Source organism: Pongo pygmaeus, chromosome 6 (assembly GCF_028885625.2).
Source record: "Pongo pygmaeus isolate AG05252 chromosome 6, NHGRI_mPonPyg2-v2.0_pri, whole genome shotgun sequence".
Classification (NCBI taxonomy): domain Eukaryota; kingdom Metazoa; phylum Chordata; class Mammalia; order Primates; family Hominidae; genus Pongo; species Pongo pygmaeus.
The window spans coordinates 21018567-21046075 of NC_072379.2; the positions used below are offsets into that span (position 1 = coordinate 21018567).

General features: G+C 46.7%; 1 protein-coding gene and 1 long non-coding RNA gene across 5 annotated transcripts in view; one reads left to right on the plus strand and one right to left on the minus strand.

The window, feature by feature from the left end:
- LOC129041060 (general transcription factor II-I repeat domain-containing protein 1-like) overlaps positions 1–9611 on the minus strand; it is a 53950-nt gene extending 44339 nt beyond the window's left edge. For all 4 annotated transcript variants that reach the window (XM_063667295.1, XM_063667294.1, XM_063667297.1 and 1 more), the window contains exons 1-3: positions 9323–9611; positions 4898–4963; positions 583–663 (exon numbers count right to left, since the gene is read on the minus strand). In XM_063667295.1, coding sequence (XP_063523365.1) covers positions 583–663; positions 4898–4963; positions 9323–9389 — 214 coding nt within the window. In that variant the 5' untranslated portion in view covers positions 9390–9611. The remainder of the gene's footprint in view (positions 1–582; positions 664–4897; positions 4964–9322) is intronic.
- Positions 9612–9813: 202 nt separating this feature from the next.
- LOC129040618 (uncharacterized) overlaps positions 9814–27509 on the plus strand; it is a 66438-nt gene continuing 48742 nt past the window's right edge. Inside the window, exons 1-7 of the long non-coding RNA XR_010127072.1 lie at positions 9814–10119; positions 11914–12035; positions 12138–12354; positions 12644–13450; positions 20333–21483; positions 21699–21766; positions 22770–22828. This is a non-coding gene — a long non-coding RNA (uncharacterized LOC129040618). The remainder of the gene's footprint in view (positions 10120–11913; positions 12036–12137; positions 12355–12643; positions 13451–20332; positions 21484–21698; positions 21767–22769; positions 22829–27509) is intronic.

Sequence of the window (27509 nt, forward strand, 5' to 3'; positions counted from 1 at the left end):
CTGAGAAGCTGCACTGACAGTCACACACCACCACATTTGGCTAATGTTTTGTATTTTTCGTAGAGATGGGGGGTCTTGTTATGTTGCCCAGTCTGGTCTTCAACTCCTGGCCTCAAGCAATCCTCCCATGTCAGCCACCCAAAATGCCGGGATTACAAGCATGAGCCACTGCATCCGGCATCCTCTTGGCTTCTGACAGTCACCCCATACTGAGGCTCCAGTGCCCAAATCTACCCTCTCCTCTGAAGATGTGGAAAATGAGGCTTGGCAGGGGGTAGGGTCCAACTTGGAGCCTCTCAGGCTCATGCCTTTTTCTTCTCTCCAGCCTCACAAATCCCAGGGAAGCCAAGCCAGGGGGGTGATGTTTGAGGGGATCTTCTGGAACGTCAGAGCTAAGAACACTGGTTCACAATGCAGGGGGCAGATGTGGCCAGAGAAAGAATTCACAATACCCAGGTGGTTCTCAGAATCCATGGAGAGAAAGAGTGGCCTGGAGGCCTCTTCTTCACCAGGGCAGACCCTCAGGAGGCTAATGGTACGGCCCTGATTTCTGCAGGGGGTGGTCAGATGCCCGTCGCTTACCTGGGACAGTGACTGCAATGATGTCCAGATCCTCTGGCTCAATTTTGATCGGCCTCAGCCAACCCAGCTCCCCGGAGGTTCCTGCAAGGAGGAAAAGAAGGATCTGGTCAAGTCTGGCAGGAGCCTGACCAGGCAGAGTGAGTCTTTCCAGAACATTCTGGTGTCTGTAACTTGTTAGTGAGGCCCTACCTAGGACAAGTCATGTCACTCCCCTGGCTTCTGCCCAGACCGGAACTGGAGGTTGGGGGCCCCTCAGGCCAGGCTTAGGGGCTCCAATTTACAGACCCGGTAACTGAGGCCCCCCAGAGGGGAGGCTGCTGGTTCAAGAACCTGCAGCCTGGGTCTGGGCATTGACAGGAGGCAGTGGTGATGCCAGCACCTAGCTCTCCACGTCCCCACCCCAGTAAGCTCCCAGTATGCCTTGCACCTTGGCGCTGCGAGGCCTGGGAGATACAGGTGGGCAGAGGAGGCTCGTTAGTACTCCAGGCTCATGGGCTGAGTTGAGCTTCTCCCCAAAGCTGCGGGTAGGGCTGGTGGTTGCCCTCCCAGCCCATGACACACACAGTGGGCCCTGGTACTTCTCACCTGGCCCACAGTCTTCAGACATGCCGCCCTTGTCTGACCTGTGAAGGGAAGCAGGAAATGACACCTGTCAGCCAAGTCCATGGCCACCCTGCCCCAGCCTTGCCCCTCCAGGCGGTTGGGGCCCACTGCGGTTGCCACTGCGGAAGGCATCCCTGCCCCCATCACCCCTGGCCCTCCAGGATGGTGCTCCCCACCTCCACCAGGGAGAGAGATTCCTCGTGCCCTGTCTCCAGGGACCACAATCTCCAGGGGTGGCCAAGCCAGGCATCTGCTCACTGTCCTGGGGTGAGCATCTGGGTATCCCCCTTCCTCACCATCTGGGAGCCCTGGGCTCCTAGGCTTGGCACAGTAGGGGTTTGATCACTGCTTGTGGGGGACTGAGACCTGCAGGGCCTGGAAAGTGTTAAGAATCTGGAGAGGGGGCTGGGGAATGAAGGTGGCAGGAACCCTGAGACGGATGATTTGGTTAATTCCCTCCCTCCCAGAGAACTGCAGGGAGAGGCCTGATACGATGTGGGGATTCTGGGATGAACAGCCCACCTCTGCCTTAAGAGGTCAGAATCTGCTTGGGGGGTGTTGGTGGATGGTAGCCAAGCTGACTGCTGGGGGCGGGGTCTGGTGGGCACTCAAGTCAGGCATCGAACCTGGTGTTGGTATGTATGTATGTATGTATGTATATATGTATATGTATATATGCATCCATGTATTTTTTTTTTTTTTTTGGGACAGAGTCTTGCTCTGTTGCCCAGGCAGGAGTGCAGTGGCACAATCTTGACTCACTGCAATCTCTGCTTCTGGGAATCAAGAGATTCTCCTGCCTCAACCTCCCGAGTGGCTGGGACTAGAGGCATACGCCATCATATCCAGCTAATTATTTTTGTATTTTTAGTAGAGACGGGGTTTCGTCATGTTGGCCAGGTTGGTTTCGAACTCCTGACCTCAGGTGATCTGCCTGCCTCAGCCTCCCAAAGTGCTGGGATTACAGGCGTGAGCCATCGTGCCCGGCCACATGTTTGTATTTTTGAGACAAGGTCTCACTCTGTTGTCCAGGCTGGAGTGCAGTAGTGCGATCGTAGCTCACTGTAGCCTTGACCTCCCAGGCTCAAGCAATCCTCCCACCTCAGCCTCCCAAGTAGCTGGGATCACAGGTAGCAGCCACCACGCCCAGCTAACTTTTTATGTTTTGTAGAGACAAGGGTCTCACTGTGTTGCCTAGGCTGGTCTCAAACTCCACGGGTCAAGAGATCTACCCACCTTGGCCTCCCAAAGTGCTGGGATTATAGGAATGAGCCACCAAGCCCAGCCTGGTGTGGGCGTGTATTTATTTTGAGACAGAGTCTTGCTCTGTCACCCAGGCTGGAGTGCAGTGGCACAATCTCAGCTCACTGCAACCTCTGCCTCTTGGGTTCAAGCGATTCTCCTGCCTCAGCCACCCGAGAAGCTGGGATTACAGGTGCCTGCCACCACGCCCAGCTAATTTTTTATATTTTTAGTAGAGATGGGGTTTCACCATGTTGGTCAGGCTGGTCTCAAACTCCTGAACTCAGGTGATCCACCCACCTCAAACTCCCAAAGGGCTGGCATTACAGGTATAAGCCACCGTGCCTGGCCTTTATTTTCATTTAATGAGAACCTCAGCCAGGCGCAGTGGCTCAGTCCTGTTATCCCAGCCTTTTGGGAGGCCGAGGCAGGAGTATCACTTGAGGCCACGAGTTCAAGACCAACCTGGACAACACAGTGAGACCTCGGTCTCTGTTAAAAAAAAAAAAAAAAAATAGAGACAATCACATTGAGGGCACACAGGAAATGAAACTAAGATATATTTTGGCTTTGTAAATCAGTGTTTTCATATACTGTTTTTGTTAGATTTATTTTTCCACCAGTGAAAACATTTTTTGAACACAAATTTCTTTTCCAACTAAACAATTTGTAAGTAAAGTTCATTCAAATGTGTGTTGAAACATTTAATGTTTGTCTTCTGAAGTTTATCTTTATGTACATCAAGATATTGGTTGTCTTGTTTTAAATGTATCATTATATCACACATTTTATTATTTGTTTAATAAGGGTAATGCCCATCTAGGAATGAATAGTTTTTTTAAATCAAAAACAAGAAGACCAATGACAAACTCCATGTGGCAGACAAAAGGTTAAAGAACTTCTTCAAATAAGTAAAGAAAAAAATATTTAGGCCGGGCGCGGAGGCTCATGCCTGTAATCCCAGCACTTTGGGAGGCCGAGGTGAGCGGATCATGAGGGCGGGATATCAAGACCGTCCTGGCTAACACGGTGAAACCCTGTCTCTACTAAAAATACAAAAAATTAGCCAGGCATGGTGGCGGGCACCTGTAGTCCCAGCTACTCAGGAAACTGAGGCAAGAGAATGGCGTGAACCCAGGAGGCAGAGCTTGTGGTGAGCCAAGACGGCGCCACTGCACTATAGCCTGGGCGACAGAGCATGACTCCATCTCAGAAAAAAAAAAAAGAAGAAGAAACATTTAAAACATTAAATAATGCACCAAGGACATGAATGAACAATTCACCATTTAGACATACAAAGGGCCAACAAGGGATGACAAATATTCATCTTCATTAGTAATAAACGTCATTTGAAATGTGTCAAAAATGAAAAATTTAGTTTGGGGTTGTTTTTGGAAGTCGGGTCTCACTATGTTGCCCAGGCTGGTCTCAAACTCCTGAGCTCAAACAGTCCTCCCACCTTGGCCTCCCAAAGTGCTGGGATTATAGATGTGAGCCAGCACATGGGGCCAAGATAAAAATTTAGGATTGCATTTTTGCATTTCATGCCTATGAGCGTACAGAAAAATGTACCTCCCTGAGAAGCAAAAATTGTAACATTTCCAGAGAGCAACTCAGTACAGTGTGTCATGAGCCTTAAAAACCTTTTTAGGCTGGGAGCAGTGGTGGCTCCTGCCTGTAATCCCAGCACTTTGGGAGGCTGAGGCAGGAGGAACACTTGAGCTCAGGAGTTCAAGACCAGCCTGGGCAATATAGCAAGACCTCATCTCTACAACACCAACACCCACGCCTTGGAATGAGCCTGATCTCTGCCACTGAGTGGTGTGGGGCCTTGGATGAGTCACACTCCTTTACGAGGCCTCAGTGCTCCTCACCTGTAAAGTGGGTCTTAGGACATGGGGATTTTGTGAGGTGGGATAGAAGAACACGGGGGGCTGGGCACAGTGGCTCATGCCTGTCATCCCTGCACTTTGGGAGGCAGAGGTGGGAGGATCGCTTAAGGTCAGGAGTTCAAGACCAGCCTGGCCGACATGGTGAAGCCCTGTCTCTATTAAAAATACAAAAATTAGCCGGGTGTGGTGGCAAGCGCCTGCAATCCCAGCTACTCGGGAGGGTGAGGCAGGAGAATCACTTGAACCTGGGAGGCGGAGGTTGCAGTGAACCGACATTGTGCTACTGCACTCCAGTCTGGGCCACAGAGTCAGACTCTGTCTAAAAAAAACAAAACAAAACAAAACAAAAAAACATGGGGAAGCACCTAGCCTCATGCCTGGCACACCACTAAGGTTATCTTATCTTATTCTCTTTTTTTAAAGGAGGGTCCCAGCTCCTCCCTTCCCTCCCTCCCTTGTCCCTGCCCAGAGAGCAGCTGGGATGGGAGCTGGCAAGGGGATGGGTCCAAAGCCCTTCTGCAAACAGGGCCACTGGAGGGGGCTGGGATGCCCCTAACCCTGTCCCACTTCTTGCTCACCGTATCTTGTGTTGAAGAGCAACTCCACCTGCTTCCACAGGGGCCGGATCACGTCACCTTGACTGTCTGGAAGGCAAAAGGCAGTCTGTTAAGGCTCTTTGGTGGCAGCTTCTCGGCTGATGTTCCTGCTCTGCTGGTACCAAGATTGGCCCTGTGGTGAGATCTTGGAATGGGGGAAGGCTGGGGCTGGGGCGGTGGCGGTGGGCAACTTACTTCCTCAGAAATGGCACACGCAGACAGATCCACAATTCCTGTGAGCCAGACAGGGCTCACTTTCCTGTTTGTGAAATCAAATCTAGGGCACCACCAGCCTGAATGAAGATTTGGAAGGTTCTGTGGACTAGGAGTGACCATGGGTCTTTCTAGGTATGTGACTGAGTATAGTATGTGACAGAACTAGCGGGTACACACTAAGCCTGCAAATTGAGCACGCCGCCACCAGGTGGCAGTGGAAGACTTCATGCTTCCTCCTGCCAGGCTAGGTTTGGGGAAGTGACAATTCTCTCCTCTGACACTCCCTCATTCCATTCCAGGATACTCCAGAGGTGAAACAGACCCACCCTCACGCTGGCCTCCCTCTCTCTCTGTCCTACTTCCATTCTCAGCAGGGAGTGAATTCTCACCTTTCTGAAAATGGGTGTGTCTGCTGGACACAAAGCCAATTTTGTGCTTTCAGGCCTCTATTCTACTTGTTCAGATAGAGGAGGCTCAGTTCCCAGTCTTGAAACCTTTGTGGAAAGCAGCAAACAAAGTCTTGTAATTTCCCTTAGCAGTGGGAACTGCTTGCAGCTCTGACCAGGTACCTCCTGGTTCTAGAAGACATATCCTTAAATCTCCTCCCATCTCAGGCAGCCCACAGGACTCCCACCCCCAAACCAGGGTGCTGGAGAAAGATGGGATGGAGAGAAGGAAGAGACCCAGAGGCCAAGGGTAGATGGAGGGCAGGGGAGGAGACATGGGGTGGCGGTGGGCGTAAAACGTTGGGGGTAGACAGTGCCTCACCCTCCACGGGCCTCTCCTCAGGCCGTGGGTCCTCACTCAAGCCTTTGTCTAAAAGAGAAAAGAGGATGCCGGGAAGCCATGTTCATCATCTCCTAAGCCTTGCACTGCTGACGTCAGACCAGATAGCTGGGGAATGGAGGGCTAGGGGACCCCAACTCTGATGCACGGCACCCACTCCAATGGGATCAGGGATCCTGATTCCATACAGGTGCCCACCCTGGCCTTCACACAGAAGCAGGCTGAGATCATTTTGCATATACCTCCCAAGCTAGTCTGTTGTAGACACCGAGGACACATGGGAACAAGACAAAGTCCTCGGCCAGGCACGGTGGCTCATGCTTGTCATCCCAGCACTTTGGGAGGCCGAGGTGGGTGGATCACTTGAGGCCAGGAGTTCGAGATCAGCCTGGCCAACATGGGGAAACCCCGTGTCTACTAGAAATATAAATTGGCCAGGCATGGTGGTGAGTGCCTGTAATCCCAGCTACTCGGGAGGCCGAAACAGGAGAATCTCGTGAACCTGGGAGGTGGAGGTTGCAGCGAGGTCAAGCCACTGCAGTCCAGCCTGGGCAACAGGGTGAGATTCCGTCTCAAAAAAAAAAAAAAAAAAAAAAAAATCCAGGTGAGAACACGGGACAATTTGTTTAAAATAGTCATCACATGAGTTAGCACATAGAGAAAAACATACAAAGGGTAGGTACTAGGAATACTAGTGGTTGCCTTAGGAGGATGTGATTGGAGCTTTTTCCTTCATGTGGTACATAGTTTTTTGTTTTGTTTCAAGAGACAGGGTCTTGCTCTGCTGCCCAGGCTGGAGTGCAGTGGTGCAATCGCAGCCCACTGCAGCCTCAACCTCTTGGGCTCAAGCGATTCTCCCACCTCAGCCTCCCGAATAGCTGGGACTACAGGTATGTACCACCACATCCAGTTAATTGTTTTATTTTTTGTAGAGATGGGGTCTTGCTTTGCTGCCCAGGCTGGTTGTAAACTCCTGGGATCAAGCGATCCACCTGCCTCAGTCTCCTCAGTAGCTGGAACTAGAGGCGTGCACCACCACGGCTGGCTACTTTTTAAAATTTTTTGTAGAGAAAGGGTTTCGTCATGTTGCCCAAGCTGGTCTCGAACTCCTGGGCTCAAGCGATCCTCCCACATTGGCCTCCCAAAGTGCTAGGATTACAGACATGAGCCACTGCACCTGCTCCATGTGTTACACAGTTGTCTATCATTTAACTGTTTCATATCACACATGTGTAAATAGAAAAACACACACATGCAAAATCCTCTAATGTTTGCATTTTCTGTAGAGATGGAGTCTCACTATGTTGCCCAGGCTGATCTTAAACTGCTGGACTCAAGTGATCTGCCCACCTCGGCCTCCCAAAGTGTTGGGATTATAGGTATGAGCCACTGTGCCTGGCCCTAAGTATTTATTTTAAGCCACTAGGTCTGGAGTAATTTGTTACATAGCAGCAGATAAATAACACACATATTTTCTATAGTGATCACATTTATAATTTAAATTGAGTTTAAAAGGCTGGGAGCAGTGGCTCATGCCTGTAATCCTAGCACTTTAGGAGCTGTGTCATCTTTGGAAAGGTACTTGAACTCTCTGTGCCTTAGAATCCGTTTTCTAAAATGTGGGCGGGGCACGGTGGCTCATGCCTGTAATCCCAGCACTTTGGGAGGCCGAGTCGGGTGGATCATCTGAGGTCAGGAGTTCAAGACCAGCCTGGTCAACAAAGTGAAACCTGGTCTCTATTAAAAACACAAAAATTAGCTGGGTGTGGTAGTGGGCACCTGTAATCCCAGCTACTGGGGAGGCTGAGGTTGGAGAATTGCTTGAACCCAGGAGGCAGAGGTTGCAGTGAGCCATGATCACGCCACTGCACTCCAGCCTGGATGACAGAGCAAGACTCTGTCTCAAAAACAAACAACAAAAAAGTGGATAGCAGCATCTACCTGGAAGAATTGTTGTGGGATCAACAGTGCAGAGAATCTAGCAAGTATAAAAGAAAAAAAAAGTATCAGGACCCTCTATAAATTTATCATGCCAAGAGGGAAGTTACACCCTGACCGAGTCACATAGCATGTTTGTAACTTCTGCTTCTTAAATTATAATTTATTCCTTCCTTATTATTTTCATTCTGCAAATGACTATGAGAGACCAGAGACTAGTCCTCCTCTCCTTACAATCACTTATCTTTGTTACAGATTAACTGCCTCCTTTATTGTTCTGTACCTAACTCACACCAGATGGCACAAAAGACCCCATGATGTAAGTACATCTTCAGTGTAGAAGGTAAAATACACCTTTCCCGGAAAAAAGACCACCTCGTCTGGGTGCAGTCGCTCATGCCTGTAATCCCAGTACTTTGGGAGGCCGAGGTGAGATGACTGCTTATGCCCAGGAATTTGAGACTGGCCTGGGCAATGTGGTGAAACCCTGTCTCTACAAAAAATACAAAAATTAGTCAGGTGTGTTGGTGCATGCCTGTAGTCCCAGCTACTAGGGATGCCCAGGTGGGAGGATCGCTTGAGCCAGGGAGGCTGAGGCTGTAATGAGTTACGATTGCACCACTGCACTCCAGCCTGGGTGACAGAGTGAAAGAAAGACCACCTGGACCAATCAGATTGTTTTAACTATATATTAAGCCTTAAACGGAGAGATGCTGAAATTCTGCTAAGCTTCCCTAAACTTTCTCTATGCAAGTGATCCCAAACTTCTAAGCCTTGGAACACTGTCTTCCACTCTTGGGTATCCGTGCTTCCCAGGTGGCCCTCCTTAAACTCTGTGCATGAATAAACTCCCTTTAGATTCTGACCCTGTTTATTATTTGAGGTTGACACACTGTGCAATATACATCAGAATACCAATTTTTTTTTTTTTTTTTTAGACGGAGTCTCGCTCTGTCGCCCAGGCTGGAGTGCAGTGGCACGATCTCGCCTCACTGCAACCTCCGCCTCCCGGGTTCAAGCAATTCTCTGCCTCTGCCTCAGCTTCCCGAGTAGCTGGTATTACAGGTGCCCGCTACCACGCCCGGCTAATTTTTGTATTTTTGGTGGAGACGGGGTTTCACTATGCTAGCCAGGACGGTCTTGAATTCCTGACCTCGTGATCCACCCGTCTCGGCCTCCCAAAGTGCTGGGATAACAGGCGTGAACCACTGCGCTCGGCCCGGTAGCTTATATTTTTAAAAAGATGTTTTCTTCGTTTCCTAGCCCCTTGTAGCCCCGCTACAAAGTTCCAAAGGCTTTAATGTTGTTGCAACGGCCATCAGCTGTCAAGATGGGGGGGTTCAGCTCCCTAAAGCAGGGCAGCCTCAGAGGGAGCCGAGCCTGCCCAGGATGAGCGGCGCCGGGCGGCGGGGGACGCTGCGGGGTCCCCGGGACCTGGCTGGAGGAGGTGTTGGGGGGCGCACGTACCCAGGCTCAGGTGAGGCGAGTGTGCGGCAACGGCTGCAGCCGGAGCTAGCTGGCTTGCAGTGGCCATTGAGGAGCTTTTGCCTGACCATCTGTTTGTGCCCGCCCGGCGACAACCGCTTGGTGTGCAGCGCCTGCTCGCTCAGCGTCAGGCCCTTGCTGCGCCCTACGTTGCAGGCTGGGAAGTCGCGCCGGTAGTAGTAGCACAGGCAGTGGTAAACCTCCTCCTTGTAGCTTACTGGTGTTGGCGGCCTGGTCGGAGCCTGCGAACACTGAGCGGCCCGTTGTGGCCGCGCGTCTGCGCATGCGCGCTTCTGGACACCCGGGCAGCCGCACCTCGAGTTCCGATTGGTTCCACATGAGGGGCGGGTGTCTGTGTCGTCACTGGGGCGCGCCTTCGCTGACGTCACAGGCGCGTGCCCTCGGCGACGTAATAGCGCCAGGCCTTCCCCGACGTCACAGTGACGCTACAGTACCTGGAGCTGGGCTCTTCTGTCTGAATTCAGAGTGGTGCCTGGTAACCGCGTCTTCCCCGCCATGTTGTGTGTGTTGCTGGCTGGAGAAGGGTAGTTGACAAACTCTGACCCAGCACGGTGTTTCTGTGGGTCAAAACTAGAAAACTATATCCGGGCGCCGAGGTGGAAGGATCCTTTCAGGCCAGGAGTTAAAGAGCAGCCTAGGCAACATGGCGCGACCCCGTCTCTGTAGTCCCACTTCAGCTTCCCAGATACTTGAACCCCAAAGTTCAAGGCTGCAATGACCTATGATCCCATCACAGCACTCCAGCCTGCGAGACTGAGGTAAACACTGTCTAAAAAAGTAAAAAAACTATCCAAGTGTGCAACAGGGAGGGACTGCTTAAAGAAAACAGAATTGTATGTTCAAATACTTTTAACAAGTGCAAAATGTATAGGCTGAAATAAATAGGGCTGGCCCAGCGCGTTTGCTCACGCCTGTAATGCCAACATTTTGGGTGCCCTAGGCAGGCCATCACTTGAAGTCAGGAACTCGAGACCAGCCTGGCCAACATGTGCAACCCCATCTCTACTAAAAATATAAAAATTAGGCCGGGCACCTTGCATCGTTTCAGGGGGCTGACACCTCCCTAAGGGCCCGGTAATTGAACCTCTCGGACTTGAGGGTGAGAAACCTTGGCTCAGTTCTTCCCAGGGTGATCAGCCCAGGGGTAAGCGAGGAGAGGCCAGAAAGCAGGACCCATGAGAAGGACCCCCTCCTGGAGTTTGAGGCCCATTCCTTCCTGCCCTTGGGTCTCCTCAGTCCAGGACTCCTCCCTGCTCTGCCCCACTCCTGGGGCCATGGCCATGGGGGGCTGCATTTGGTTACAGGCCCCAGCGGCAACCCTGGGCCCAAAATGGGCGGGCTCAACTGAAGGGGATCAGAGTAACATGGCAAGAAGCGGGAAAAGCCGCGCTGGAACCGCGCCTCTCTGCCCCCTGATGTCAGTGGATGCACTCTTCCCTCACCTCACTCAGGCAGCGGCTTGAGTTCCATGGGAGCACTGTCCTGCTCCCTCTGCTGCCTCTTTTTAGACTTGGGGCTACCATAACACTTTCCCTTCCCCAGTCCTGCCAACCTGGTGGCACATTGGGCTTCCCTCTTACACGGTCCTGGGGACAGGCCCGTCCTGTATCATACCTGCATCGAGACCCTTTTTTTCTCCAGGGCCTGGGGAGCAGCCAGGCTTCATGAGTTAAATACAGATCTGAACCATACCAAGCTGGGATTGGGGTACACACTCTCCTCCTCTGAAAACTAGCTAGGGGTTCGAACTTGGTGGGTACACACTCTCCTCCTCTGAAAACTAGCTAGGGGTTTGGACTTGGTGAGAGGGAGAGTGTGACAGAGCCAGACCAGACAAGGACGGATCACCTGGAAAAACCTGCCATCAAAGGCCTTGACGAGTGCTAGGTGCGGTGGCTCATGCCTGTAATCCCAGCACTTTGGGAGGCTGAGACAGGTGGATCACTTGAGGCCAGGAGTTCGAGTCCAGCCTGGGCAACATGGCAAAACCGTATCTCTACTAAAAATAAAAAAATTAGCTAGGTGTGCTACGCCCCTATAATCCCTGCTATTTGGGAGGCTGAGGCAGGAGAATCGTTTGAACTGGAGAGGTAGAGGTTGAAGTGAGCCAAGATCGTGCTACTGTACTCCAGCCTGGGAGACAGAGTGAAACTGTGTCTCAAAAAAAAAAAAAAAGAAAAAAGAAAATGGCTTTGGCAGAGGGGCTGGCCCGGCAGTGCCTTCCCCTGGGTTTCTCCTGGGTAGGCCTCTGCCATGAGGAGGCGCTTCCTTCTGCCTCTCCATGGCCCACAGCAAAGGAATGTCTGCTTTTTGGGGGTTGGGTGGGAGACTGCTGGCAGAACTGGAAACCTCCTTCAGGTGGGGGTTATTTTTTTTTTTTACACGCAGTCTCACTCTGTCACCCAGGCTGGAGGGCAGTGGTGCAATCTCTGCTCACTGCAACCTTTGCCTGCCCCCACCGGGTTCAAGCAATTCCCATGTCTCAGCCTCCTGAGTAGCTGAGATTACAGGCATGCGCCACCACAGCTGGCTAATTTTTGTATTTTTTGTAGAGACGGGGTTTCACCATGTTGGCCAGGCTGGTCTGGAACTCCTGACCTGAAGTGATCTGCCCACCTCGGCTTCCCAAAGTGCTGGGATGACAGGCGTAAGCCACTGCGCCTGGCCCCTTCAGGTGGGTTTTGAGGCTTCACTACAATACTAGTTCCCCGTTGCTGCTGCAACAAATTACCACACCCTTAGTGGCTTAAAACAGCACAGAGATATTCCCTTCCAGTTCTGAAGGCCAGAATTCTAAAGTCAGTCCCACTGAGTCAAGGTGGGAGCAGGCTCAGTGCCTTCCCAGGCTCTGCGGGAGAATCCGTTTCCTGGCCCTGGAGGTGGCCTGTACTCCTCAGCTTGTGCTGCCCTTCTCGAATGACTCGAGTTTCCTGCTTTCATCACTACACCTCCCACCACTCTCCATCACCTGCTCTGCTCTTATAAGGATCCAGGTGAGTACATAAACCCTGTGGCGACAAGCTGGCCAAAGACTCTCAACTTCATTATACGTGCAAAGCCCCTTTTGCCATATAAGGTCATGTTCATCGGATTATGATGTGGGCATCTTGGGGGCATCAGCCTGCTACAGCTAGGCTGCAAAACTATTACACCCTCCTGGTGTTTCAATGATTGGGAGAAAAAGGGTTGGGATTTTTGCTTTGGGGTCCCTGTGAAACTTGTATCTGTAAGGTCTGGGGTTCCTCTTAACCTTGTGTTTTTGTTTTTTCTTTTTTGAGACAGAGTCTTGTTCTGTCATCCAGGCTGGCAGTGGTGCAGTCTCAGCCCACTGCAACATCCGCCTCCTGGGTTCAAGGAATTCTCCTCCCTCAGCCTCCCAAGTAGCTGAGACTACGGACGCCTGCCACTACGCCTGGCTAAGTTTTGTATTTTTGGTAGAGACGGGGGCGGGACTGGGGGGTGGGGGAGGGGAGGGGGTTTTCCACTATGTTGCGCTTAGCTCAAAGCGATCTGCCCAGCCTCTGCTCCCGAAGTGCTAGGATTATAGGCCTGTACCACCGCCACTGTAAAATCTTATTTCCATACAGCTGAGACATGTTTTAGGAAGTTTGCTAAAAGACCCCTGGAGACCTCCTCATTGTGGCCTCCCTGTTGTCATGTTTAATTTGATTGATCTTTTCTGCCCTCCTGCTTTTCATAAATTAAAAGGCTAAAAAGAGGTACTAAACTTTAAAACTTCTCTTATAGTCTCCCATTAAACTAATTCTAAGAACCACCAAAAAGGGGAAAATTTTTTTTGAAAGCAGTAAAATGATATGGTCTGTTAGAATGTAAAATACAGGAAATAAGTCATTATATGTTATTGCTGCTGTGATATAGGGATGTATTATTGAGAATCAACTTCTGGTCAGTTTTCAGAGAAATGGAATAGTCGTATCACTGATCTACGTAAACAGGTTGAAGAATTGTCTGAAAGAAAATATGGTGTGTCTAAACTGGAAAAGTCCTGTAATAGTTTGTTCATGAGCATTTACACAATGGAGTTGCTGTTTCATCATGGGGGTACTGTGGACAAGCCCAGGGCTGCTGGTGAGTCATGCCATCCTTACACGTCTTTCCATGTAAGGCACTTTGTAGTGTCTGTCTAAATATTAGAAACTTTCTTTGTTTCTAGATTGCTAGAAAGCTAAGGAAAAGTTGTATTTCTCTAATTATCAATTAGCATTTCTTTTATACTTTCAGTGTGGCTATTTGGGATTTCTTTATATATTTATTGCAAAGCCCTGGATCTTAGGGATTTGATTGAAAAAATATATATATATATATATATATATATATATATATTTTTTTTTTTTTTTGAGATGGAGTCTCGCCCTGTCACTGTGGCTGAAGTGCAGTGGCATGATCTCAGTTCACTGCAACCTCTGTCTGCCAGGTTCAAGCAATTCTCTGCCTCAGCCTACCGAGCAGGTGGGATTACAGGTGCCCGCCACCATGCCCCACTAATTTTTGTATTTTTAGGTGAGCCAAGGTTTCACGATCTTGGCCAGGCTGGTCTTAAACTCTAGACATTGTGATCCACCCACCTCGGCCTCCCAAAGTGCTGGGATTATAGGCGTGAGCCACCGTGCCCAGCCAAATAATATTTTTTTAAACTAATTGTTTCTCTCAATCTGCTATGTTAAATTCGTTATTCGGCCGGGTGCAGTGGCTCACACCTGTAATCCCAGCACTCTGGGAGGCCGAGGCAGGCAGATCACCTGAGGTGGGAGTTCGAGACCAGCCTGACCTACTAAAAATGCAAAATTATCCGGGCGTGGTGGCACATGCCTTTAGTCCCAGCTACTTGGGAGGCTGAGGCGGGAGCACTGCTTGAACCTGGGAGGCGGAGGTTGCAGTGAGGCAAGATGGTGCCACTGCATTCTAGCCTGGGCAACAAGAGCAAAATTCTGTCTGAAGAAAAAATTCGGTATTCACCAAGATGCCCCTATTGTTTCTGCCTTTGTCTTGATGCATCGCTGAGTTGACGTTAGATTTCAAATTCTTCTTTTCCCTTATCCTATTTTATCCTAAAGCCACCTTTATATAATGATGAAAGAAATTAGCAATTTGTTATTATCGTCTCTCTGATGGTATATAGTAAATGCTCACCTAAAAATAGCAACAACCAGTGAAAAACATCGTGTGTTTTGCCGTTTTTATTTGGATGACTTTATTTTGCAATCTACTAGCAAGCTATAGAATTGTATGACATGCAGAATTTTAACTGAAGTGATTTAAGTGAATATTTAAACGTGATAAACCATGTTGATGATGTTTATGTTAATATACTTGAACATTTTTTCTTCATCGTGAGTAATATAACCTACCCCTCAATGAAAGTCTAGAATTAGAGTAAATTTACTAATGAATTAAATAACTTTTCCATAATATTTTTAGTTATGAGCTTAAGGTTCTTTTAGTGTTTTTTCCACTTTTTAATAGCGTACGCCTTTTTTGCCTTTGTTTTTTATTGGTTCATTTTAAAGCAAAAACCTCATAACGTGCTATTTGGAAGCACCGTAACGTAGTGGTAACGTCTTAGGCTCTGGGGACACAGCCTGGCCACATCTCTTCTCCTTTCTGAGCCTTAATATCCTCTTTTGTGTTCATGAGAACTGAAGATCCATCCCGAAGATTTGATAAGATAGTAAAGTGCTTCACATAATACCAGGCATATAAATACATAGTAAATGTTTCCTTCTTATGTTTTTATTGGTTGATTGATTGAGACAGAATCTCGCTCTGTCACCCAGGCTGGAGTGCAGTGGTACTATCTCGGCTCACTGCAACCTCTGCTTCCCAGGTTCAAGAAATTTTGCTGCTTCAGCCTCCAAAGTAGCTGGGATTACAGGCGTGCACCACCACGCCCAGCTAATTTTTGTATTTTTAGTAGAGACAGAGTTTTTTGTCTTGTAGGCCAGGCTGGTCTCGAACTCCTGACCTCAAGTGATCCACCTGCCTCCCAAAGTGCTGGGATTACAGGCGTGAGCCACCACACCTGGCCTATGTTTTTCTTATAGTTAGTACTATTCTGAGTAAAAATAATTTGCTATTACAGTTTTATAAATTGACTATGACCATTTTATAAATGTCAGTGCTTTTTATAAGGTGAAACAGATTATGTTGTGGGGCTTTTATTGTGATGGTGATTGATTAGATTATTTTGTTTAAAGACAATAATGTTCAGCTGTTGTGAAGTTATAAAAACAAACTTCACATTTCATAATTTTAATGCAATATTAGTGGTAATTACCTTAGGGAAAGATAGTTTTGTTGTGATATATAATACTGAAGTTTAGTGTACAGCAAAGGATATTAAACCTAAGTCAGCACTAACGTGTTACATGGTACACTTGAAACGTTAGTACAAATATCAATGTTTAGCAAATAGACATTAACACAATGATAGCCAAAAAATGGAGCTGTTCTGATGGGAGACCGTTGATTATGTTTGATTTTAATACTTCCCATGCTCTTGACTTTTTTTTTCTTTGAGAGAGAGTCTTGCTCTGTCACCCAGGCTGGAGTGCAGTGGCACCATCTCAGCTCACTGCAACCTCCACCTCTCAGGTTCAAGCAATCCTCTCGCCTCAGCCTCCCCAGTAGCTGGAAATACAGGCGAGTGCCACCTCGCCCTGCTAGTTTTTGTATTTTTAGTAGATAACGGGGTTTCACCATGTTGGTCATGCTGGTCTGGAACTCCTGACCTCAGGTGATCGACCTTCCTCAGCCTCACAAAGTGCTGGGGTTACAGGCGTGAGCTACCACGCCTGGCCAGCTCTTGACTTTTTATAGCTGTTGTTATTATTTTAATTTTGAGTAAATAAATGCTTGCTGAAATGTTGCAGTTCACAAGAATCTTCAGCTTCTGTTATGTAAAAAATTATTTGTAAAAGTCCAATAAGGTTACACTAATGTTTATGTTTTGAAAATATTACCTCTTCCATTTAGTACTGTATGTATTAAATAAAATTAGATGGTGATTTTTTTTGGCTTTATAATGTGGTTCAGATTTTTGTAGAAAGTCTGGCTGTGTCTACATTGCCTTAAAGCAATGGGATATTTCTTTCTTTTTTGAGCTAGAGTTTCACTCTTATTGCCCATGGTGGAGTGCAATGGTATGATCTCGGCTTACTGAACATCTGCCTCCCAGGTTCAAGCAATTCTCCTCCCTCAGCCTCCTGAGTAGCTGTGATTAGAGGCACCCACCACCACGCCCGCCTAATTTTTGTATTTTTAGTAGAGTTGGGGTTTCACCACGTTGGCCAGGCGGGTCTCAAACTCCTGACCTCAGGTGATCCTCCCGCTTCAGCGTCCCAAAGTGCTGAGATTACAGGCATGAACCACCTCGCCCCGCCAGGAATCTTTTTTAAGAAGGCTGTCTACTTATGGAATTCCTTGCAAAGGAAAGGATTCATTTTGTGATTAAAAAGTAAGACTCTTGGGTTCTTGTTGGACTCCTATCTCTGTTCTTAGTAATATATCTTTGTTATTGTTGACATATGTTCATTCACCACTAGGGTTATATTTAATTGTTTGAGTTATTTTATGTTTTTTTGTTGTTGTTTTGAGACAGAGTGTTGCTCTGTAGCCCAGGCTGGAGGGCAGTGGCGCAATCTCGGCTCACTGCAACCTCCACCTCCCAGCTTTAAGCAATTCTCCTGCCTCAACCTCCCGAGTAGCTGGGAGTACAGGTGCCTACCAACATGCCCAGCTGATTTTTGTATTTTTAGCAGAGACGGGGTTTTACCATTATTGGCTAGGCTGGTCTTGACCTCCTGAGCTTGTGATCCACGCGCCTCAGCCTCCCAAAGTGCTGGGATTACAGACTTGAGCCACCGCGCCCGGCGTATTGTATGTATTTTTATCTACCATTTTTTGTTTGGGTCCAACATTGAGTCAGTCATGCCAGTGTTAGCTTTTGAAACATGAACACTGCCCGCACCTGACTGGCATGCAACTGACATTTTCTTTCACAATTTTCTGCTACTTATTGCTAAAAATAATAGTATCCATGTCTTGCTTTTAGACCTGAGATTTTTATAGCATATATGGGAATATATGATTGTTTTTCTAGATGTGTAGAGGAAGATAGTGTTGAATGCAATGTGATATTAAAGGATCCCATTTAAGATTTTTGTAATATGCTTCAAAGACCTGTAGGTTGTAAAGTAGGTCACTTGTGAGAACACATGCTCCATGAAGCACCTTGTGAGACAGTTTACAATTATTATTTTGTTTTGTTACTCTGTAGAAACCTCAAATGAAGGTTTAGTGGTGCTCGAGCATCCAGATTGTCTTTTCTTTTCTTAATTTTTTTTTCCCCTGAGATGGAGTCTTGCTTTGTCACCCAGGTTGGAGTGCAGTGGCATGACCTTGGCTCACTGCAGCCTCCACTTCCTGGGTTCGAGCACTTCTCTTGCTTCAGCCTCCTGAGTAGTTGGGATTACAGGCACCTGCCACCACGCACGGCTAATTTTTGTAGTTTTAGTAGAGACAATGTTTCACCATGTTGGCCAGGCTGGTCTAGGACTCCTGACCTTGTGATCTGCCAGTCTCGGCCTCCCGAAGTGCTGGGATTACAGGTGTGAGCGATCGTGCCCAGCCTGTCTTGTCTTTTCAAAACCACCCTTGGTGATTCAATGTTAAGTATGTACTAGTGGATGTTACTTTGCTGAATATTGCCTAGTGAATATTAAGTAGTCTCACCTTTCAGACATGAACTTATGAATTTAAGACATGAAGATTTACAGCTTGATAAACCAGCTTCAGGAGGTAGGTCTTCAGTCTTAAGTCAGATTAGAAGATTATGTGCAGGCCGGCCATGGTGGCTCACACCTGTAATCCCAGCACTCTGGGAGGCCGAGGTGGGTGGATCATGAGGTCAGGAGATCGAGACAATCCTGACTAACTGGATGAAACCCCATCTCTACTAAAAGTACAAAAACTTAGACGGGCATGGTGGTGGGCGCCTGTAGTCCCAGCTACTCGGGAGGCTAAGGCAGGAGAATGGCATGAGCCTGGGAGGCGGAGCTTACAGTGAGCCGAGATCCCGCCACTGCACTCCAGCCTGGGCGACAGAGTGAGACTCCATCTCAAAAAAAAAAAAAAAAAAAAAGATTATGTGCAATAATTATTTAATGCTTGACATTGTTTTTTTTAAAATGGTACCTTCCACATGAAATAATATGCTTGTAACTATTAATTATGTTCCAGGACAGGAGAATTGATGTTGTCAAAATTTTTTTTTTTTACTTTTTTTTTTTAATCTTTGAGACGGAGTTTTGCTCTTGTTGCCCAGGCTAGAGTGCAATGGCACAATCTAGGCTCACCGCAACCTCTGCCTCCTGGGTTCAAGCAATTCTGCTGCCTCAGCTTACTGAGTAGCTGAGATTACAGGCATGCGCTACCACACCCGGATAATTTTGTATTTTTAATAGAGGTGGAAAGGTTTCTCCATGTTTGTCAGGCTAGTCTCAAACTCCCAACCTCAGATGATCCACCCATGTCGGCCTCCGCAAGTGCTGGGATTACAGGCCAGAGCTACCCCGCCCGGCCTCATTTGTCAAAATTCTAATACTCTCTACAACAGTGAACTCATTTTCTTTTTTTAATCCATTATAAATACATGTAAATGTTGCACTTATGGGTAGACAGAACTAAAAGAACAAAATTTGGCCTACTTTTGAGATGCAAGATTTATCTGGCATAGTGCATTGAACAGGTTATTACTGAAGTCTACATCAGTCACCTGAACAAGCATTCATGAAATGTCCATGATACCCAGGACACAGGAATGTTTCCTTTTAGAGTATAGAGCCATGCATATCATCTCTTAATTGTTTAGATGTGTTTTGAAAGAAATAGAAATAGAGTTGGTTTTCTTACTTGTTTTGCCCCTGGAGTGAAGTGGGGACAAAACAGAATGGAATCACACTGTTAAGATTTACTAAAATGGAAGGATTGCCGCAAGATCATATCCCTAGTCTCCCCATAGCAAATGGCACCTGCTAGCTTTTCTTTTCTTTTCTTTTTTTTTTTTTGAGATGGAGTCTTGCTCTGTCGCCCACGCTGGAGTGCAGTGGCGTGATCTCTCAGCTCACTGCAACATCCATCTCCCAGGTTCAGGCAATTCTCCCTGGCTCAGCCTCCCAAGTAGCTGGCATCACAGGCACCTGCCACCAGGTCTGCCTAATTTTTGCATTTGTAGTAGAGTTGGGGTTTCACCATGTTGGCCAGGCTGGTCTCAAACTCCTGACCTCAGGTGAGCCTCCCACGTTGGCCTCCCAAAGTGTTGGGAGTACAGGCGTGAGCCACTGCGCCCGGTCATATGTTTTTTATAATGTTGTTTTATTTTAGGAAAGTAAATACAATGAGTAGGACTCAGCTCCATCTGCTCCACAATTCTCTTACTGTTTTTTTTTTTTTTTTTTTGAGATAGAGTTTTGCTTTTGTTGCCTAGGCTGGAGTACAATGCTGTGATCTCAGCTCACTGCAGCCTCTGCCTCCTGGGTTCAAGCGATTCTCCTGCCTCAGCCTCCCGAGTAGCTGGGATTACAGGTGCCTGCCACCTTGCCTGGCTACGTTTTTATTTTTAGTAGAGACGTGGATTCACCATGTTTGCCAGGCTGGTCTGGAACTCCTGACCTCAGTTGATTCACCTTTCTTGGCCTCCTAAAGTGCTGGGATTACAGGTGTGAGTCACTGCACCTATCTGTAATGGGATATTTCACTGCAGACTTTGATGAACAGAACATTAGCATTTTTGGTGGTGTTTTTATTTTACTCATAATATTTTTCTTTGGACTCAGTTACAGTAACAGAAGTAAAGATCAAGTTATAAAAATTAAAGAGCAATACAGATTCAATAATTATTCTTTTCTACATATTGTGTTTAAATGATACCCTTTTTTCTTTCTGTCTTTATAGCTCAAGCTGTAAAAGCCAAAGGTCCACCCGTTTTTTCCAGTCTCAAGCTGAAGATCTTTATGTAGAAGGCCTTCCCCACAGGAATTATTTATTTATTTATTTATTTTTTTTTTTTTGTGACGGAGTTTTTACTCTTGTTGCCCAGGCTGGAGTGCAGTGGCATGATCTAGGCTGGAGTACAATGCTGTGATCTCAGCTCACTGCAGCCTCTGCCTCCTGGGTTCAAGCGATTCTCCTGCCTCAGTCTCCTGAGTACCTGGGATTACAGGCGCCCGCCACTACACCAGGCTAATTTTGTATTTTTAATAGAGATGGGGTTTCACCATGTTGGCCAGGCTGGTCTGGAACTGCTGAACTCAGGTGATCCTCCTGCCTCAGCCTCCCAGAGTGCTGGGATTACAGGCATGGACCACTATGCCAGGCCAGGAATTGTTGTTGTTGTTGTTGTTGTTGTTTTTGTTTTTGAGACACAGTCTTGCTCTGTGCCCAGAGTGGAGTGCAGTGGAGCAATCTCGGCTCACCGCAACCTCCGCCTCTTGGGTTCAAGTGATTCACTTGCCTCAGTCTCCTGAGTAGCTGGGACTACAGGTGCAAGTCACCATGCCCGGTTAATTTTTTTGTATTTTTAGTAAAGATGGGGTTTCTTTTTTTTTTTTTTTTTTGAGACGGAGTCTCGCTCTGTCGCCCAGGCTGGAGTGCAGTGGCACGATCTCGGCTCACTGCAAGCTCCGCTTCCCGGGTTCATGCCATTCTCCTGCCTCAGCCTCCCAAGTAGCTGGGACAATAGGCGCCCGCCATCACGCCCGGCTAATTTTTTGTACGTTTAGTAGACATGGGGTTTCACCGTGTTAGCCAGCATGGTCTCGATCTCTTGACCTCGTGATCCACCCGCCTCGGCCTCCCAAAGTGCTGGGATTACAGGTGTGAGCCACCGTGCCTGGCCAAGACAGGGTTTCACTATGTTGGCCAGGCTTGTCTGGTAATCCTGACTTCATCATCCACCCGCCTTGGCCTCCCAAATTGCTGGGATTACAGATGTGAGCCACTTTGCCCCACCAGAAATTTTTTTTAGGAAGGCTATCTACTTACAGAATTCCTGGCCTTGAGAGGATATTACTTGCAATGGAAAGGATTTGTTTTGTGATTAAAAAGTAAGACTCCTGGATTCTTATTTGACTCTTATCTCTCTTGTGAGTAATACATCTTTTTTATTGTTGACAAATATTTACCACTACGGTTATATTTACTGAAGTTTGACTTATATTATGGGTTTTTTTTTTTTTTTTTTTGGATGGAGTTTCTCTCTGGTTGCCCAGGCTAAAGTGCAATGGTGTGATCTCGGCTCACTGCAACCTCTGCCTCCCAGGTTCAAGTGATTCTCCTGCCTCAGCCTCCTGAGTAGCTGGGATTACAGGCATGTCCCACCAAGCCCAGGTAATTTTGTATTTTTACTAGAGACAGGGTTTCTCCATGTTGGTCAGGTCTCAAACTCCTGACCTCAGGTGATCCACCTACCTCAGCCTCCCAATGTGCTGGGATTACAGATGTGAGCCACTGCACCCGGCCTATTTTAAGTATTTTTATCTTCCACTTTTTAATATATCTGGGTCCAACATTGAGTCAGTCATGCCAGTGTTAGCTTTTGAAACATGAACACTGCCCGCACCTGACTAGCATGCAACTGACATTTTCTTTCACAGTTTTCTGCTACTTTTGCTAAAGAAAACAGTATCCGTGTCTTGTTTTTAGGCCTGAGATTTTTGTGGCATATGTGGGAATATATGATTGTTTTTCTAGTTGTGTGGAGGAAGATAGTCTTGAATGCAATGTGATATTAAAGGATCCCATTTAAGATTTTTGTAATATGCTTCAAAGACCTGTGGGTTGCAAAGTTACCACTTTACTTGTGAGGACACATGCTCCATGAAGCAGCTTATGAGACAATTTACAATATTATTTTGTTTTGTTACTCTATAGAAACCTCAGATGAAGATTTAGTTGTGCTCAATCATCTGGATTGTCTTTTCTTAATTTTTTTTTTTTCCAAGATGGAGTCTCTTTCTATTACCCAGGCTGGAGTGCAGTGGCATGATTTCGACTCACTGCAGCTTCCACCCCCTGGGTTCAGGCAATTATCCTGCCTCAGCCTCCCGAGTAACTGGGATTACAGGCACCTGCCACCATGCCCGGCTGAGTTTTGTAATTTTAGTAGAGATGGGGTGCCACCATGTTGGCCAGGCTTGTCTCAAACTGCTGACCTCGTGATCTGCCTGCCTCTGCCTTCCAAAGTGTTGGGATTACAGGCGTAAGCCACCGTGCCCAGCCTGCCTTGTCTTTCAAAACCACCCTTGGTGATTAAATGTGAAATATATACTAGTGGATATTAGTTTGCTGAATATTGCCTAGTGAATATTAAGTGTTTATTCTTACTTTTCAGACATGAACTTATGAATTCAACACATGAAGATTTACAGCTTGACAAACCAGCTTCAGGAGGTAGGCATTCAGTCTTAAGTCGGATTAGAAGATTATGTGCAATAATTACCTAATGCTTAACATTTTTTAATGATACCTTCCATATTAAATAATATGCCTGTAACTATTAATTATGTGCTAGGACAGGAGAATTCATGTTTTCAAAATTCTAATACTCTCTAGAACAGTAAACTCATTTTATGTTTATTAACCCATTATAAATACATGTAAATATTGCATTTATGGGTAGACAGAACTAAAAGAACAATGTTTGTCCTACTTTTGAGATGCAAGATTTATCTGGCATAATGCATTGAATGGGTTATTATTGAAGTCTACACCAGTCACCTGAACAAGCATTCATCAAATGTCTGTGATACCCAGGACATAAGAAGTTTTTCTTTTACAGTATGGAGCTGTGCATATCATCTCTTATTGTTAGATGTGTTTTGAAAGAAATAGAAATAGAATTGATTTTCTTACTAGTTTTGGCTCTGGAGTGGAGTGGGGACAAAACAGAATGGAATCACACTGTTTAGATTTACTAAAATGGAAGGATTGCCGCAAGATCGTATCCCTAGTCTCCCCATAGCCAATGGTACCTGCTAGCTGTTTTTTTTTGAGATGGAGTCTTGCTCTGTCACCCACACTGGAGTGCACTGGCATCATCTCAGCTCACTGCAACCTCCTCCTCCCGGGTTCGAGCAATTCTCCCTGGCTCAGCCTCCCGAGTAGCTGGGATTACAGGCGGCTGCCACCAGGCCTGCCTAATTTTTGTATTTTTAGTAGAGATGGGGTTTCACCATGTTGGTCAGGCTGGTCTCGAACTCCTGATCTCAGGTGATCCGCCTGCCTCGGCCCATCGAAGTGCTGGGATTATAGTCGTGAGCTGCCATGCCCGGCCGTCTTACCATTTTTAATATGCACAGATTATTAAAGTTTTAATCCTACGTAAGAGGAGAGAGAGTCAGGTAATGGAAACCCATATGCTTTTTACTGAGTACATTTTTCTGTACAGTCAAGGATTTTATGCAGGAGGAGTGACACTGTCGGGAATCCTTTTTATTGGGCTGTACTTGTGCCTGGGTGCCGCTCTGCGGTAACAGAGAGAGCTTTGACAGCAGCCACCGCAGCATTTGAAGATGAAGCCTCAGCGAAGCTCTCTTTTCTATCTTGCTCCTTAGACACTTCATCAGCACCTCAAATACTTAGTTTTGATCTTTCCTACAACATCTTTTGCCTCCCAAAGTCGCTCTCTGCCCCACTTTTATTCTGCTTCTCAGCAGAATTCTAGGTGGTTGTCACCTGCTCCCCAATACTCTTTTAAAAACTATTTTTATGGAAATTTTCAAACCTTGTGGGCTCTTGCTTGGCTCCTCCCTGTCTCATTTTCAGTCTCTTGAGGCCCCTGCCCGTATCCTCTCTACACTGGGGAGTGCCAGCCAGCAGCTTCACCCTGAGCCCTCTTTGTTTTTTCTTACTGTGTCTTCTTTACAGACAATCCCACCCTGCCCACTTCTTAAAAATATTATATTGTCTGTGTCATTGAGACCCTCATTTCTGGCCCTGAAGATGCCCCTCATACTAGACCTTTGTATTTGCCTACCTGTTTGAGTCCTCCTCAGACTTCATGTGTCCCAGGCAGAGTCTCCATTCCCCTTTTCAGGAGCTCCCCTCAGGGTCTGCCAGATGCCCAGGAGTTACGCTGAGGTGTGATTTCCTCATATCCTAGTGTCTCTTGTAGGCAGAAACCTTGCCTGAACCCTAAGCTGCTTAGCTTACATTGTCTTGTGCTTTTTTTGGAGGGGGTTCACATATACCCAAAAGAAATAAATGAACCTCCATGTACCCAACCCCCAGGTTAAGCAGTTGTCTCCATTTTGCCAGACTTGTTTTATCTGTTTCAGTCTCCGTAAACATTTATGTTTGTACAGGAAAAACTGGATAAATACATGATTCTCCACCCCACCTCCCATTTTAAGTCACTTTTCAGAATAATGAGTCAGTGACCTAGTAACTTATACACTTCAGTGACCAATAGTTTTTTTTTTTTTCTAAATATCGTCATGAACTCATAGATTATTGTTTGCATTTGATGTATTTCAGGCCATTGCAGTCATTATTTATTAATTGTTTTGGATGCTTACATTGTCTCATCTAGGTTAATAATTATCTCTTCAAGTTGACTCTCATGTCTTCTTGATATGATCCTGTTGGACTTTGATGGCTTCCTTGCTTTCTGACAAAAAAGATGTTCCAGGATCTATATACTGCACTATGTGTGGAGTCAGCCATTTCTCTAGGGGGCCTTGATTCCTTTTAGTAGAGAACACAGTTTGGGCTCTTGGACTGAATCACTTTTGTGAACCTCCTCGCCTGCATCCCTGCTTATAGCCGGTATGCTCTTGCTGGGCATCAGCAGATCTCCTAAAAGTGCCATGTAGTTCTGCCTCACTCTTACAAAGACTCATCTCTTGAGAGTTTTGTGCTCTACCCCAGATGTGGTCTTTCTGGTTCTGAAGCTTTTGCTCTAGTCACCCTGAATTTTGCCAGCCCTATGCATGTCATACCTTGGATTGCCAACCCACCCTCACTGGAGCCAATTTCTCCGGTTAGAATAGTTGCCCCTATTCTAATACTCTAATAAACAAGTTACCTTGTAGAGTATTAGTTGCCTAATACTTTAGTAAACAAGGTTCTACCTGGGTTTAGTTAACTTTTGCTCCTTTGGGCCCTGTGTTCTACCAGCATTCCATTTATCTGAAACCCTCCCTCACCTCATCAAGATCTTATCTGTTCTTTAATGATTTACTGCTGCTTCCTGGGTTCTAAAGAACCCAGTTCAGAAGTTTCTGTTTTAGTTTGAGATCTTGTAGGCCTGTCCGTCGGGTTGCTATCATCCCAGCTAGGATTAGGCAGAATTGGGTGGGGGTTGTAGTGCATTTTTGGCACAGCATGTACCTGGCTGACTAATTCTCTGTCTTTTCTTTCCTATTGTAATTCATGGGTCTCAGCATTTTCTGAATGCTGTTTAGCAGGTCATCCTGTTGATTTCCTGCTAGGGAGTAGCATACTCTGGCTGTGTACCATTGACGAAGGGACTTAAGGATAGATGATGGGCAGCAGGTTTGTTAAATGGAACAATATGAAGAGATGGCATTATAAAAAAGGCTTGGCAGCAGGGCCCATTTGAATGGTTGGTCCTTGGCTCCCATGTTGATATAGGCGGATCCTTGGTGGGAATTTGGAATGATCCCAAATATTGTAGATCACTGGTGCATCAAGTCATCGTCAGGGTTGTCTGTGTAACAATCTTGAGTGAAGTTTTGTGAATCTCTGGAGATTCTCTGTATAGGGTTTAATCATTTAATTATTCTAGTTGAACCTGTTTAGTTTCTTTGCAAGGAGATAAGAAATGTGAAAGAGATGCAGACACTAGGGAAAAAGCCAGGAGCCTTGTTTCCCACCCACTTCTTGGGTTCTGGAACTGAACTTATAGTTGAGTAGTGAGGAGTAGGCTCAAGTGCATTAATCCTGGATCTAGCTCCGCTTTGCGCTCGCTGCAGTTCTTGTGTCAAATTCACTTCCAGCCACTCAGAGTAGTATGTAGAGGGGTCATGCAGGACTGTGCTTATACTTCATTGTATCAAACGGGAGATCCAGTAATTTATAGCCTATTATTTCTGGAGTCTGGAGATGGCTCCACATAAGCTTTGCTGAAGCAGATTTTATTACATTAGAAGAGAACCTAGCTGGCTGCATTCAACACTGGTAGCTTTTAGATGCTAATAAGGAGGTCATGTAATAAAGGTCACAGAGTGACTCTGGAACCCATTTCCCCAACCCAAGAAAGAATAATGACATTCTAGGTTGGCCTCTTTTCATTTCCCTTTGATTTTGAGTAATAACTTCCCTCCTTACTTCCCAGCTGAACAATTTGGGAGTCTGTATTCCCTAGAAAGACTCTGTTCACATACCCATCAGATTAAATTAGGTGAGAACTCTTTGGCCTTAATGAATGTTGAAGGATTTCAAAGGGCTAATGGAAATTCTTCCAGAAGTAACAATTCCCATTCTATTGGTGAGACCATTCTGAAGAAATTTCCTGAATCTCTTAGATTATTTTATACAGCAAAACAGCCAGCATTGCGTTCTCTTTGCTAATAGATGACAAGGAGAATGTAGACACTTGGAATCTATGGAGAATCCCTAAGTTGCATTTTAGGCTGCATGTTAGGTCTCCTTTCCTAACCCTTTTACAAGTCGATCAGTGTGAAACAGCATGATAGATTTGCGTGACTTCTCTCCCTGCCTCCTCCCTCCATTCTTTTTTTTTTTTTTTTTTTTTTTTTTTTGAGACGGAGTCTCGCTCTGTCGCCCAGGCTGGAGTGCATGACGCGGTCTCGGCTCACTGCAACCCCTGACTCCCGGGTTCACGCCATTCTTCTGGCTCAGCCTCCCCAGTAGCTGGGACTACAGGCGCCCGCCACCACGCCCGGCTAATTTTTTATATTTTTAGTAGAGACGGTGTTTCACTGTGTTAGCCAGGATGGTCTCGATCTCCTGACCTCGTGATCCACCCGCCTGGGCCTCCCAAAGTGCTGGGATTACAGGCGTGAGCCACCGCGCCCGGCCCCTCCATTCTTATGGAAAGTAGTGAGTGACTGCGTGCCAGGTAAAATCTTGGTGACAAAATCCAAAG